The 15,153-nt window shown below is 47.5% G+C and overlaps 1 protein-coding gene across 3 annotated transcripts in view; it reads right to left on the bottom strand.

Annotated features, from left to right (window-relative positions):
- Positions 1-15,153, bottom strand: part of popdc1 (popeye domain cAMP effector 1) — an 85,108-nt gene that overhangs the window by 65,553 nt on the left and 4,402 nt on the right. The window contains exon 8 of one of the 3 annotated variants that reach the window (XM_079240881.1): positions 14,939-14,980. The exons of the other annotated variants lie outside the window; for them this stretch is intronic. Within the exon in view, the coding sequence (XP_079097007.1) occupies positions 14,958-14,980 (23 nt within the window). The 3' untranslated portion in view covers positions 14,939-14,957. The remainder of the gene's footprint in view (positions 1-14,938; positions 14,981-15,153) is intronic. 3 annotated transcript variants of the gene reach the window in all.

The raw sequence follows: 15,153 nt of genomic DNA, 5'->3' as shown, positions 1-15,153 counted from the left end.
TGTGTGTGTGTGTGTGTGTGTGTGGAACATGTTCCGCTGTTTGTGTGTGTGTGTGTGTGGAACATGTTCCGCTGTGTGTGTGTGTGTGGAACATGTTCCGCTGTTTGTGTGTGTGTGTGTGTGTGGAACATGTTCCGCTGTGTGTGTGTGTGGAACATGTTCCGCTGTTTGTGTGTGTGTGTGTGTGGAACATGTTCCGCTGTGTGTGTGTGTGGAACATGTTCCGCTGTTTGTGTGTGTGTGTGTGAGTGTGTGGAACATGTTCCGCTGTGTGTGTGTGGAACATGTTCCGCTGTGTGTGTGTGTGGAACATGTTCCGCTGTGTGTGTGTGTGTGTGGAACATGTTCCGCTGTGTGTGTATGGAACATGTTCCGCTGTGTGTGTGTGTGTGTGTGTGGAACATGTTCCGCTGTGTGTGTGTGTGTGTGTGGAACATGTTCCGCTGTGTGTGTGTGGAACATGTTCCGCTGTGTGTGTATGGAACATGTTCCGCTGTGTGTGTGTGTGTGTGTGTGTGGAAAATGTTCCGCTGTGTGTGTGTGTGTGTGCAGAAAATGTTCCGCTGTGTGTGTGTGTGTGTGGAACATGTTCCGCTGTATGTGTGTGTGTGTGGAACATGTTCCGCTGTGTGTGTGTGTGTGTGTGTGGAACATGTTCTGCTGTGTGTGTGTGTGTGTGTGGAACATGTTCCGCTGTGTGTGTGTGTGTGTGTGGAACATGTTCCGCTGTTTGTGTGTGTGTGTGTGTGTGTGTGTGTGTGTGTGTGTGTGGAACATGTTCCGCTGTGTGTGTGTGTGTGTGTGTGTGTGTGTGTGTGTGTGGAACATGTTCCGCTGTTTGTGTGTGTGTGTGTGTGGAACATGTTCCGCTGTGTGTGTGTGTGTGGAACATGTTCCGCTGTTTGTGTGTGTGTGTGTGTGTGGAACATGTTCCGCTGTGTGTGTGTGTGGAACATGTTCCGCTGTTTGTGTGTGTGTGTGTGTGGAACATGTTCCGCTGTGTGTGTGTGTGGAACATGTTCCGCTGTTTGTGTGTGTGTGTGTGAGTGTGTGGAACATGTTCCGCTGTGTGTGTGTGGAACATGTTCCGCTGTGTGTGTGTGGAACATGTTCCGCTGTGTGTGTATGGAACATGTTCCGCTGTGTGTGTATGGAACATGTTCCGCTGTGTGTGTGTGTGTGTGGAACATGTTCCGCTGTGTGTGTGTGGAACATGTTCCGCTCTGTGTGTATGGAACATGTTCCGCTGTGTGTGTGTGTGTGGAACATGTTCCGCTGTGTGTGTGTGTGTGTGTGTGTGGAAAATGTTCCGCTGTGTGTGTGTGTGTGTGCGGAAAATGTTCCGCTGTGTGTGTGTGTGTGTGTAACATGTTCCGCTGTGTGTGTGTGTGTGTGGAACATGTTCCGCTGTGTGTGTGTGTGTGTGTGTGGAACATGTTCTGCTGTGTGTGTGTGTGGAACATGTTCCGCTGTGTGTGTGTGTGTGTGTGGAACATGTTCCGCTGTGTGTGTGTGTGTGTGTGTGTGTGTGTGTGTGTGTGTGTGGAACATGTTCCGCTGTTTGTGTGTGTGTGTGTGTGTGTGTGGAACATGTTCCGCTGATTGTGTGTGTGTGTGTGTGGAACATGTTCCGCTGTGTGTGTGTGTGTGTGTGTGTGTGTGTGTGTGTGTGGAACATGTTCCGCTGTGTGTGTGTGTGTGTGGAACATGTTTCACTGTGTGTGTGTGTGGAACATGTTCCGCTGTGTGTGTGTGGAACATGTTCCACTGTGTGTGTGTGGAACATGTTCCGCTGTGTGTGTGTGTGTGTGTGTGTGTGTGTGTGGAACATGTTCTGCTGTGTGTGTGTGTGTGTGTGTGTGTGTGTGTGTGTGTGGAACATGTTCCGCTGTGTGTGTGTGTGTGTGTGTGGAAAATGTTCCGCTGTGTGTGTGTGTGTGTGTGTGTGTGTGAGTGTGTGGAACATGTTCCGCTGTGTGTGTGTGGAACATGTTCCGCTGTGTGTGTGTGGAACATGTTCCGCTGTGTGTGTGTGGAACATGTTCCGCTGTGTGTTTATGGAACATGTTCCGCTGTGTGTGTGTGTGTGTGGAACATGTTCCGCTGTGTGTGTGTGTGTGGAAAATGTTCCGCTGTGTGTGTGTGTGTGTGTGTGTGTGTGTGTGTGTGAGTGTGTGGAACATGTTCCGCTGTGTGTGTGTGGAACATGTTCCGCTGTGTGTGTATGGAACATGTTCCGCTGTGTGTGTATGGAACATGTTCCGCTGTGTGTTTATGGAACATGTTCCGCTGTGTGTTTATGGAACATGTTCCGCTGTGTGTGTGTGGAACATGTTCCGCTGTGTGTGTATGGAACATGTTCCGCTGTGTGTGTATGGAACATGTTCCGCTGTGTGTGTATGGAACATGTTCCGCTGTGTGTGTGTGTGTGTGTGGAACATGTTCCGCTGTGTGTTTATGGAACATGTTCCGCTGTGTGTGTGTGGAACATGTTCCGCTGTGTGTGTGTGGAACATGTTCCGCTGTGTGTTTATGGAACATGTTCCGCTGTGTGTGTGTGTGTGTGGAACATGTTCCGCTGTGTGTGTATGGAACATGTTCCGCTGTGTGTGTGTGTGGAACATGTTCCGCTGTGTGTGTATGGAACATGTTCCGCTGTGTGTGTGTGGAACATGTTCCGCTGTGTGTGTGTGGAACATGTTCCGCTGTGTGTGTATGGAACATGTTCCGCTGTGTGTGTGTTGAACATGTTCCGCTGTGTGTTTATGGAACAAGTTCCGCTGTGTGTGTGTGTGTGTGGAACATGTTCCGCTGTGTGTGTATGGAACATGTTCCGCTGTGTGTGTGTGTGGAACATGTTCCGCTGTGTGTGTATGGAACATGTTCCGCTGTGTGTCTGTGGAACATGTTCCGCTGTGTGTTTATGGAACATGTTCCGCTGTGTGTGTGTGTGTGTGGAACATGTTCCGCTGTGTGTGTGTGTGTGTGTGTGTGTGTGTGTGTGTGTGTGTGTGTGTGTGTGTGTGGAACATGTTCCGCTGTGTGTGTGTGGAACATGTTCCGCTGTGTGTTTATGGAACATGTTCCGCTGTGTGTGTGTGGAACATGTTCCACTGTGTGTGTATGGAACATGTTCCGCTGTGTGTGTATGGAACATGTTCCGCTGTGTGTGTGTGGAACATGTTCCGCTGTGTGTTTATGGAACATGTTCCGCTGTGTGTGTGTGTGTGGAACATGTTCCGCTGTGTGTGTGTGTGTGTGTGTGTGTGTGTGTGTAACATGTTCCGCTGTGTGTGTGTGTGTGGAACATGTTCCGCTGTGTGTGTGTGTGTGGAACATGTTCCGCTGTGTGTTTATGGAACATGTTCCGCTGTGTGTGTGTGTGTGTGGAACATGTTCCGCTGTGTGTGTGTGTGTGTGTGTGTGTGTGTGTGTGTGTGTGTGTGGAACATGTTCCGCTGTGTGTGTGTGGAACATGTTCCGCTGTGTGTTTATGGAACATGTTCCGCTGTGTGTGTGTGGAACATGTTCCGCTGTGTGTGTATGGAACATGTTCCGCTGTGTGTGTATGGAACATGTTCCGCTGTGTGTGTGTGGAACATGTTCCGCTGTGTGTTTATGGAACATGTTCCGCTGTGTGTGTGTGTGTGGAACATGTTCCGCTGTGTGTGTGTGGAACATGTTCCGCTGTGTGTGTGTGGAACATGTTCCGCTGTGTGTGTGTGGAACATGTTCCGCTGTGTGTGTATGGAACATGTTCCGCTGTGTGTGTGTGGAACATGTTCCGCTGTGTGTTTATGGAACATGTTCCGCTGTGTGTGTGTGTGTGTGTGTGTGTGTGTGTGTGTGTATGGAACATGTTCCGCTGTGTGTGTGTGTGGAACATGTTCCGCTGTGTGTTTATGGAACATGTTCCGCTGTGTGTGTGTGGAACATGTTCCGCTGTGTGTGTATGGAACATGTTCCGCTGTGTGTTTATGGAACATGTTCCGCTGTGTGTGTGTGTGTGTGTGTGTGTGCAACATGTTCCGCTGTGTGTGTGTGTGTGGAACATGTTCCGCTGTGTGTGTGTGTGTGGAACATGTTCCGCTGTGTGTGTATGGAACATGTTCCGCTGTGTGTGTGTGTGTGTGTGTGGAACATGTTCCGGTGTGTGTGTGTGTGTGTGTGGAACATGTTCCGCTATGTGTGTGTGGAACATGTTCCGCTGTGTGTGTGTGTGTGGAACATGTTCCGCTGTGTGTGTGTGGAACATGTTCCGCTGTGTGTGTGTGTGTGTGTGTGGAACATGTTCCGCTGTGTGTGTATGGAACATGTTCCGCTGTGTGTGTGTGTGTGTGTATGGAACATGTTCCGCTGTGTGTGTGTGGAACATGTTCCGCTGTGTGTGTGTGTGTGTGTGTGGAACATGTTCCGCTGTGTGTGTATGGAACATGTTCCGCTGTGTGTGTGTGTGTGTGTGTGGAACATGTTCCGCTGTGTGTGTGTGTGGAACATGTTCCGCTGTGTGTGTGTGTGTGTGTGTGTGTGTGGAACATGTTCCGCTGTGTGTGTGTGTGGAACATGTTCCGCTGTGTGTGTGTGTGGAACATGTTCCGCTGTTTGTGTGTGTGTGTGAGTGTGTGGAACATGTTCCGCTGTGTGTGTGTGTGTGTGTGTGTGTGTGTGTGTGTGTGAAACATGTTCCGCTGTGTGTGTGTGTGTGTGTGTGTGTGTGTGTGTGTGTTTGTGTGAAACATGTTCCGCTGTGTGTGTGTGGAACATGTTCCACTGTGTGTGTGTGGAACATGTTCCGCTGTGTGTGTGTGTGTGTGTGTGTGTGTGTGTGTGTGTGTGGAACATGTTCCGCTGTGTGTGTGTGTGTGTGTGTGTGTGTGGAACATGTTCCGCTGTGTCTGTGTGTGTGTGTGGAAAATGTTCCGCTGTGTGTGTGTGTGTGTGCGGAAAATGTTCCGCTGTGTGTGTGTGTGTGTGGAACATGTTCCGCTGTGTGTGTGTGTGTGTGGAACATGTTCTGCTGTGTGTGTGTGTGGAACATGTTCCGCTGTGTGTGTGTGTGTGTGGAACATGTTCCGCTGTGTGTGTGTGTGTGTGTGTGTGTGTGTGTGTGTGTGTGTGTGTGTGTGTGTGTGGAACATGTTCCGCTGTTTGTGTGTGTGTGTGTGTGGAACATGTTCCGCTGTGTGTGTGTGTGTGTGTGTGTGTGTGTGTGGAACATGTTCCGCTGTGTGTGTGTGTGGAACATGTTCCGCTGTTTGTGTGTGTGTGTGTGTGTGTGTGTGTGTGTGTGTGTGTGTGTGTGTGTGTGGAACATGTTCCGCTGTGTGTGTGTGTGTGTGTGTGTGTGGAACATGTTCCGCTGTTTGTGTGTGTGTGTGTGTGGAACATGTTCCGCTGTGTGTGTGTGTGTGGAACATGTTCCGCTGTTTGTGTGTGTGTGTGTGTGTGGAACATGTTCCGCTGTGTGTGTGTGTGGAACATGTTCCGCTGTTTGTGTGTGTGTGTGTGTGTGGAACATGTTCCGCTGTGTGTGTGTGTGGAACATGTTCCGCTGTTTGTGTGTGTGTGTGTGTGAGTGTGTGGAACATGTTCCGCTGTGTGTGTGTGGAACATGTTCCGCTGTGTGTGTGTGGAACATGTTCCGCTGTGTGTGTATGGAACATGTTCCGCTGTGTGTGTATGGAACATGTTCCGCTGTGTGTGTGTGTGTGTGTGGAACATGTTCCGCTGTGTGTGTGTGTGTGTGTGGAACATGTTCCGCTGTGTGTGTGTGTGTGTGTGTGTGGAAAATGTTCCGCTGTGTGTGTGTGTGTGTGTGCGGAAAATGTTCCGCTGTGTGTGTGTGTGTGTGGAACATGTTCCGCTGTATGTGTGTGTGTGTGGAACATGTTCCGCTGTGTGTGTGTGTGTGTGTGTGGAACATGTTCTGCTGTGTGTGTGTGTGGAACATGTTCCGCTGTGTGTGTGTGTGTGTGTGGAACATGTTCCGCTGTGTGTGTGTGTGTGTGTGTGTGTGTGTGTGTGTGTGGAACATGTTCCGCTGTTTGTGTGTGTGTGTGTGTGTGTGTGGAACATGTTCCGCTGTTTGTGTGTGTGTGTGGAACATGTTCCGCTGTGTGTGTGTGTGTGTGTGTGTGTGTGTGTGGAACATGTTCCGCTGTGTGTGTGTGTGTGTGTGGAACATGTTTCACTGTGTGTGTGTGTGGAACATGTTCCGCTGTGTGTGTGTGGAACATGTTCCACTGTGTGTGTGTGGAACATGTTCCGCTGTGTGTGTGTGTGTGTGTGTGTGTGTGTGGAACATGTTCTGCTGTGTGTGTGTGTGTGTGTGTGGAACATGTTCCGCTGTGTGTGTGTGTGTGTGTGTGTGGAAAATGTTCCGCTGTGTGTGTGTGTGTGTGTGTGAGTGTGTGGAACATGTTCCGCTGTGTGTGTGTGGAACATGTTCCGCTGTGTGTGTGTGGAACATGTTCCGCTGTGTGTGTGTGGAACATGTTCCGCTGTGTGTTTATGGAACATGTTCCGCTGTGTGTGTGTGTGTGGAACATGTTCCGCTGTGTGTTTATGGAACATGTTCCGCTGTGTGTGTGTGTGTGTGGAACATGTTCCGCTGTGTGTGTGTGTGTGGAAAATGTTCCGCTGTGTGTGTGTGTGTGTGTGTGTGTTTGTGTGTGTGAGTGTGTGGAACATGTTCCGCTGTGTGTGTGTGGAACATGTTCCGCTGTGTGTGTATGGAACATGTTCCGCTGTGTGTGTATGGAACATGTTCCGCTGTGTGTTTATGGAACATGTTCCGCTGTGTGTTTATGGAACATGTTCCGCTGTGTGTGTGTGGAACATGTTCCGCTGTGTGTGTGTGTGTGTGGAACATGTTCTGCTGTGTGTGTGTGTGGAACATGTTCCGCTGTGTGTGTGTGTGTGTGGAACATGTTCCGCTGTGTGTGTGTGTGTGTGTGTGTGTGTGTGTGTGTGTGTGTGTGTGTGTGTGGAACATGTTCCGCTGTTTGTGTGTGTGTGTGTGTGGAACATGTTCCGCTGTGTGTGTGTGTGTGTGTGTGTGTGTGTGTGTGGAACATGTTCCGCTGTTTGTGTGTGTGTGTGTGTGTGGAACATGTTCCGCTGTGTGTGTGTGTGGAACATGTTCCGCTGTTTGTGTGTGTGTGTGTGTGTGTGTGTGTGTGTGTGTGTGTGTGTGTGTGGAACATGTTCCGCTGTGTGTGTGTGTGTGTGTGTGTGTGTGTGTGTGTGGAACATGTTCCGCTGTTTGTGTGTGTGTGTGTGTGGAACATGTTCCGCTGTGTGTGTGTGTGTGGAACATGTTCCGCTGTTTGTGTGTGTGTGTGTGTGTGGAACATGTTCCGCTGTGTGTGTGTGTGGAACATGTTCCGCTGTTTGTGTGTGTGTGTGTGTGGAACATGTTCCGCTGTGTGTGTGTGTGGAACATGTTCCGCTGTTTGTGTGTGTGTGTGTGAGTGTGTGGAACATGTTCCGCTGTGTGTGTGTGGAACATGTTCCGCTGTGTGTGTGTGGAACATGTTCCGCTGTGTGTGTATGGAACATGTTCCGCTGTGTGTGTATGGAACATGTTCCGCTGTGTGTGTGTGTGTGTGTGTGTGTGGAAAATGTTCCGCTGTGTGTGTGTGTGTGCGGAAAATGTTCCGCTGTGTGTGTGTGTGTGTGGAACATGTTCCGCTGTGTGTGTGTGTGTGTGGAACATGTTCCGCTGTGTGTGTGTGTGTGTGTGTGGAACATGTTCTGCTGTGTGTGTGTGTGGAACATGTTCCGCTGTGTGTGTGTGTGTGTGTGGAACATGTTCCGCTGTGTGTGTGTGTGTGTGTGTGTGTGTGTGTGTGTGTGTGTGTGTGTGTGGAACATGTTCCGCTGTTTGTGTGTGTGTGTGTGTGTGTGTGTGTGGAACATGTTCCGCTGTGTGTGTGTGTGTGTGTGTGTGTGTGTGTGTGTGTGTGTGTGTGGAACATGTTCCGCTGTTTGTGTGTGTGTGTGTGAGTGTGTGGAACATGTTCCGCTGTGTGTGTATGGAACATGTTCCGCTGTGTGTGTGTGTGTGGAACATGTTCCGCTGTGTGTGTGTGTGTGTGTGTGTGGAAAATGTTCCGCTGTGTGTGTGTGTGTGCGGAAAATGTTCCGCTGTGTGTGTGTGTGTGTGGAACATGTTCCGCTGTGTGTGTGTGTGTGTGGAACATGTTCCGCTGTGTGTGTGTGTGTGTGTGTGGAACATGTTCTGCTGTGTGTGTGTGTGGAACATGTTCCGCTGTGTGTGTGTGTGTGTGTGGAACATGTTCCGCTGTGTGTGTGTGTGTGTGTGTGTGTGTGTGTGTGTGGAACATGTTCCGCTGTTTGTGTGTGTGTGTGTGTGTGTGTGGAACATGTTCCGCTGTTTGTGTGTGTGTGTGTGTGTGTGTGTGTGGAACATGTTCCGCTGTGTGTGTGTGTGTGTGGAACATGTTTCACTGTGTGTGTGTGTGGAACATGTTCCGCTGTGTGTGTGTGGAACATGTTCCACTGTGTGTGTGTGGAACATGTTCCGCTGTGTGTGTGTGTGTGTGTGTGTGTGTGTGTGTGGAACATGTTCTGCTGTGTGTGTGTGTGTGTGTGTGTGTGTGGAACATGTTCCGCTGTGTGTGTGTGTGTGTGTGTGGAAAATGTTCCGCTGTGTGTGTGTGTGTGTGTGTGTGTGTGTGAGTGTGTGGAACATGTTCCGCTGTGTGTGTGTGGAACATGTTCCGCTGTGTGTGTGTGGAACATGTTCCGCTGTGTGTGTGTGGAACATGTTCCGCTGTGTGTTTATGGAACATGTTCCGCTGTGTGTGTGTGTGTGGAACATGTTCCGCTGTGTGTTTATGGAACATGTTCCGCTGTGTGTGTGTGTGTGTGGAACATGTTCCGCTGTGTGTGTGTGTGTGGAAAATGTTCCGCTGTGTGTGTGTGTGTGTGTGTGTGTGAGTGTGTGGAACATGTTCCGCTGTGTGTGTGTGGAACATGTTCCGCTGTGTGTGTATGGAACATGTTCCGCTGTGTGTGTATGGAACATGTTCCGCTGTGTGTTTATGGAACATGTTCCGCTGTGTGTGTATGGAACATGTTCCGCTGTGTGTGTATGGAACATGTTCCGCTGTGTGTGTGTGTGTGTGTGGAACATGTTCCGCTGTGTGTTTATGGAACATGTTCCGCTGTGTGTGTATGGAACATGTTCCGCTGTGTGTTTATGGAACATGTTCCGCTGTGTGTGTGTGTGGAACATGTTCCGCTGTGTGTGTGTGGAACATGTTCCGCTGTGTGTTTATGGAACATGTTCCGCTGTGTGTGTGTGTGTGTGGAACATGTTCCGCTGTGTGTGTATGGAACATGTTCCGCTGTGTGTGTGTGTGGAACATGTTCCGCTGTGTGTGTATGGAACATGTTCCGCTGTGTGTGTGTGGAACATGTTCCGCTGTGTGTGTGTGGAACATGTTCCGCTGTGTGTGTATGGAACATGTTCCGCTGTGTGTGTGTGGAACATGTTCCGCTGTGTGTTTATGGAACAAGTTCCGCTGTGTGTGTGTGTGTGTGTGGAACATGTTCCGCTGTGTGTGTATGGAACATGTTCCGCTGTGTGTGTGTGTGGAACATGTTCCGCTGTGTGTGTATGGAACATGTTCCGCTGTGTGTCTGTGGAACATGTTCCGCTGTGTGTTTATGGAACATGTTCCGCTGTGTGTGTGTGTGTGTGGAACATGTTCCGCTGTGTGTGTGTGTGTGTGTGTGTGTGTGTGTGTGTGTGTGTGTGTGTGTGTGTGGAACATGTTCCGCTGTGTGTGTGTGGAACATGTTCCGCTGTGTGTTTATGGAACATGTTCCGCTGTGTGTGTGTGGAACATGTTCCACTGTGTGTGTATGGAACATGTTCCGCTGTGTGTGTATGGAACATGTTCCGCTGTGTGTGTGTGGAACATGTTCCGCTGTGTGTGTGTGTGTGTGTGTGTGTGTGTGTGTGTGTGTAACATGTTCCGCTGTGTGTGTGTGTGTGGAACATGTTCCGCTGTGTGTGTGTGTGTGGAACATGTTCCGCTGTGTGTTTATGGAACATGTTCCGCTCTGTGTGTGTGTGTGTGGAACATGTTCCGCTGTGTGTGTGTGTGTGTGTGTGTGTGTGTGTGTGTGTGTGTGTGTGTGTGTGTGTGTGGAACATGTTCCGCTGTGTGTGTGTGGAACATGTTCCGCTGTGTGTTTATGGAACATGTTCCGCTGTGTGTGTGTGGAACATGTTCCGCTGTGTGTGTATGGAACATGTTCCGCTGTGTGTGTATGGAACATGTTCCGCTGTGTGTGTGTGGAACATGTTCCGCTGTGTGTTTATGGAACATGTTCCGCTGTGTGTGTGTGTGTGGAACATGTTCCGCTGTGTGTGTGTGGAACATGTTCCGCTGTGTGTGTGTGGAACATGTTCCGCTGTGTGTGTGTGGAACATGTTCCGCTGTGTGTGTATGGAACATGTTCCGCTGTGTGTGTGTGGAACATGTTCCGCTGTGTGTTTATGGAACATGTTCCGCTGTGTGTGTGTGTGTGTGTGTGTGTGTGTGTGTATGGAACATGTTCCGCTGTGTGTGTGTGTGGAACATGTTCCGCTGTGTGTTTATGGAACATGTTCCGCTGTGTGTGTGTGTGTGTGTGTGTGTGTGTGTGTATGGAACATGTTCCGCTGTGTGTGTGTGTGGAACATGTTCCGCTGTGTGTGTGTGTGTGGAACATGTTCCGCTGTGTGTGTGTGTGTGTGGAACATGTTCCGCTGTGTGTGTGTGTGTGTGTGTGTGTGTGTGTGTGTGTGGAACATGTTCCGCTGTGTGTGTGTGTGTGGAACATGTTCCGCTGTGTGTGTGTGTGTGTGGAACATGTTCCGCTGTGTGTGTGTGTGTGTGTGTGTGTGTGTGAGTGTGTGGAACATGCTCAGCGTCTTCAGAAGCTCAGATTGTGTCGCCAGGAAGAGAAAAGATCCAAGCTGATGCTGAAACTACTAAAACTGTGTTCAGAAGTATCAAAGTGGAAGAACGGAACCATCATGTTCCAGGAAGGGATATTGGTTCTCACTGGAACCAGCAGCAGAACTCTGGACTAGTAAGGTCATTTCCACATGAACAATGTGACCGAACAGCCAGAAGAAGACCACTGATCAGAACCAGCAGAAAGACCGGACTCTGGACCTGCAACAAGTCCAGATCCACTCTGTTCCAGACTCGTCATGTGGTCTGACGGGTCCAGATTGACACTGGTTCTGGTCTGGGTTTAGGGCCAGCTGACTATCGGAATGAGCCGGTTTTTCCATCTTCCTGGCTGTACATTAACATTCCATTATCGAGGGGAACACGTTGTGAAAGTTTCGGCGAACAGGAGACCTCATCTCACACACGGATTGGCCGTTGAAGAAGCTCATCTCAACAATAAACAGAGACGCTACTGGATCACTGAAAGGACACATTAGATCGTATGACTTGGTGTGAAGGGGGCTCTCCTAACAGGCCACAGGCAACCTGTTCTGATTCGACTAAAGGAGACCAGGATGGACAGGCAGCTGGATCTGTCCACTATCAGCTGGACTTTATTGATGAGTGGACAGAATAAAGATAGTCACTGACAGAAAAGTTCAACAGAAGACACAAAGGAGATTCCCTTCCTGGCCAGGACAGAACTGAACTGTGAAGCATGGTAGTGGCAGCATCATGCTGGCAGGATGCTTCCTTTAGCAGGAACACTGGTCAGTGGGGAGGAAATGATGGATGGAGATAAATTAGGAGAAGTCCTGAAGGAAAACCATAACTGTGAGACTGAGATGGAGGTCTACCTTCCAGCAGGACGATGACCCTTATAATTCGGATGAAGAAACACTGACTGGCTTAAATGTATCGAAATGTTTATGGTAAATCCAGCCTTAAATGAACCTGAGAATCTATGGCTGGATTTAAAGACTGATGAAGACCAGCATAACCAGAACCTGAAAGAGACAGAGATGAAGCTGAGATCTTGTCTGGTCCTTGTCTTTGTAGTGGTCAGAAACCCTCTTAAAACCATGGCCTTAGTGGTCCTTGGTAAGGACCAGCAATGTAGTTGTGGTTCACATGGGTGACCTGGACCAGACCACTTTTGTGCCACAACCCTGCTGGGATTATCTTCACCATTGTGTCCTAACCTAACCTAACCCAACTTTATCCCACACCCTGCTCCATACCATCTGCATTCCAGCCCTGGTCCACACCGCCAGTGCCCAAGGTGATCGCTCCTCCTCCGGTTCAGGTTGATTCCCTGTCATCACTGCTCCTGCCTCCTCACCTTTGGGTTTATGGTCACCCTGCTTTGGGGGTCCTGCTTCACTGGCCCATCTGGGATGCCCTAACTCGCCGGCTCTCACCGTTATGGCCTCCCTGCCGCTCTTCCCCATCAGAATTTACGTTATAGACAGGGTGGAAATTGATCCGGATCACCACCAAAATTAAGTCAGTTTTTCCTTTTTATGTTTCCAACAAGTCCTGAAAACTTCATGAAAATCCATCCATAATTTTGTGAGTTCTGTTGCACACAGACAGACAGACAGACAAACAGATAAACGACGGTAAAATCATTACCTCCTTGGCCGAGATAATGATTTAGTAATTAATTTTAAAAAATCTAATAATATCTTGGAAAACAATCAATGGACTTTTTCAAGAAAAGAGATCACATTTGGTCGATCTTCAACCTTTTCAGATGAAAATAATACTTTCTGCTTTAAACCACATTATTCCATGTAGGTTTAAAAGCTTTTTCTCAAATGTGGGGGCTTCCCTTGCTAAGAAAATGAACCCATTAGCTTTCATTAAAGTTACATTTTCTTCTTTCAGTGATTTTGAATCAGCTAATTTCAGTGAGGTGCAGGAAATAAGTGCAGAACTACAACACCATGATGGGATAAGTGCTGCTGTAGGATCTGGAATTATCAAACCACTCGCTCATATTTTTGCATTATCTTTGAAAACTGGCAGAGTACCTTCTGAATTAAAAATAGCCAAAGTTGTACCTGTTTTATCTTTAAACCTTTAGCTTAAACAATAACATTATCCTAGGGGTTGGACTTTAACACGTTAATTACAATTAATTAATTACAGAAATCTTAAAAAAAATAATCCATTTATTTCAGCTGCAAAATGTTTATTTCGGCTGCAAAATGTTTATTTCTGCTGTAAAATGTTTATTTCGGCTGCAAAATGTTTATTTCTGCTGTAAAATGTTTATTTCAGCTGTGAAATGTTTATTTCTGCTGTAAAATGTTTATTTCAGCAGCAAAATGTTTATTTCTGCTGTAAAATGTTTATTTCTGCTGTAAAATGTTTATTTCAGCTGTGAAATGTTTATTTCTGCTGTAAAATGTTTATTTCGGCTGCAAAATGTTTATTTCTGCTGTAAAATGTTTATTTCAGCTGTGAAATGTTTATTTCTGCTGTAAAATGTTTATTTCAGCTGTGAAATGTTTATTTCTGCTGTAAAATGTTTATTTCAGCTGCAAAATGTTTATTTCAGCTGTAAAATGTTTATTTCGGCTGTAAAATGTTTATTTCTGCTGTAAAATGTTTATTTCTGCTTAAAATGTTTATTTCTGCTGTAAAATGCTTATTTCTGCTGTAAAATGTTTATTTCAGCTGCAAAATGTTTATTTCTGCTGTAAAATGTTTATTTCGGCTGTAAAATGTTTATTTCTGCTTAAAATGTTTATTTCTGCTGTAAAATGTTTATTTCAGCTGTGAAATGTTTATTTCAGCTGCAAAATGTTTATTTCTGCTTAAAATGTTTATTTCTGCTGTAAAATGTTTATTTCTGCTATGAAATGTTTATTTCTGCTGTAAAATGTTTATTTCAGCTGCAAAATGTTTATATCTGCTGCAAAATGCTTATTTCTGCTGTAAAATGCTTATTTCTGCTGTAAAATGTTTATTTCTGCTGCAAAATGTTTATTTCTGCTGTAAAATGTTTATTTCAGCTGTGAAATGTTTATTTCTGCTGTAAAATGTTTATTTCAGCTGCAAAATGTTTATTTCTGCTGCAAAATGCTTATTTCTGCTGTAAAATGTTTATTTCAGCTGCAAAATGTTTATTTCTGCTGTAAAATGTTTATTTCTGCTGTAAAATGCTTATTCCCGCTGTGAAGTTGGTCTTTTTAAAATGGGAGTCTATGGGGATTTGTTATCGAGCCCCTAGTGGAGGAAGGGGGAACTGCAGGTTTTGGCTTCACTTTGCTTTTCAGGTTGCTGTTTGGTGACAACTGTAACTCGTAAAGAAGTGAAAAAACTACACCTGAGTCGTAATTCAGCTGTTTGGTGGAGAAATGTAGACGTGGCTGCACGGTGGCACAGTGGGCACTGTGGCCTCACAGCAAGAAGGTCACTGGTTCGATCCTTGGCTGGGGAGGGGTTTGGTCAGTGGCCTTTCTGTGTGGAGTTTGCATGTTCTCCCCGTGTATGCGTGGGTTCTCTCCGGGTTCTCCGGCTTCCTCCCACCATCCAAAGACATGCATGTTAGGTTAACTGGTTACTCTAAATTGCCCCTAGGAGTGAGTGGTTGTTCGTCTCTCTGTGTGGCCCTGCGATGGACTGGTGAGCTGTCCAGGGTGTACCCTGCCTGTCGCCCAAAGCCGGCTGGGATAGGCTCCAGCTTCCCCGCAACCCTGAATTGGAATAAGCGGTTTGGAAAATGAATGAATGTTCCGTCTAGAATGATGCTTTCAGGTGACGGTTCTCTGACCGTCTGATGTTAACAGGACCAAGCAGGTTAATGCAACACCATGTTAGAACAGGCAAGGTGTTACAGTAAGTCCTCTACAACTGTTCTGAAGGCGTTGTGATGTGGTTACAAAGTGAAGAGGACATATTCAGCGCAGGGTGGGGGGATTAGAGGGAAAGAGAAGAGATGGTCTTACAGCTTTGCCAGGGGATTGCTCAGTCTGAGGGAGTAGTCACAGCTGAAGGTGGGACAGGAGGAAGACTGTCAGAAAAAAAACTATCAGAGGATAAATGATGCAAACAGCACAGGGAGCCACCTGGAGCCCCATCACATGGATCAGTAAACCCCTGGATAAGCTTACAATCTGTCGGCTTTTGTCAAGACTGGAGCCTGAAACATGCAACAGTGAAG

This window comes from Telmatherina bonti (genome assembly GCF_933228915.1).
Source record: "Telmatherina bonti genome assembly, chromosome: 5".
In the NCBI taxonomy this organism is placed as follows: domain Eukaryota; kingdom Metazoa; phylum Chordata; class Actinopteri; order Atheriniformes; family Telmatherinidae; genus Telmatherina; species Telmatherina bonti.
The sequence above is the reverse complement of the archived record's forward strand: the minus strand, read 5'-3'. Positions and strand labels throughout refer to the sequence as shown.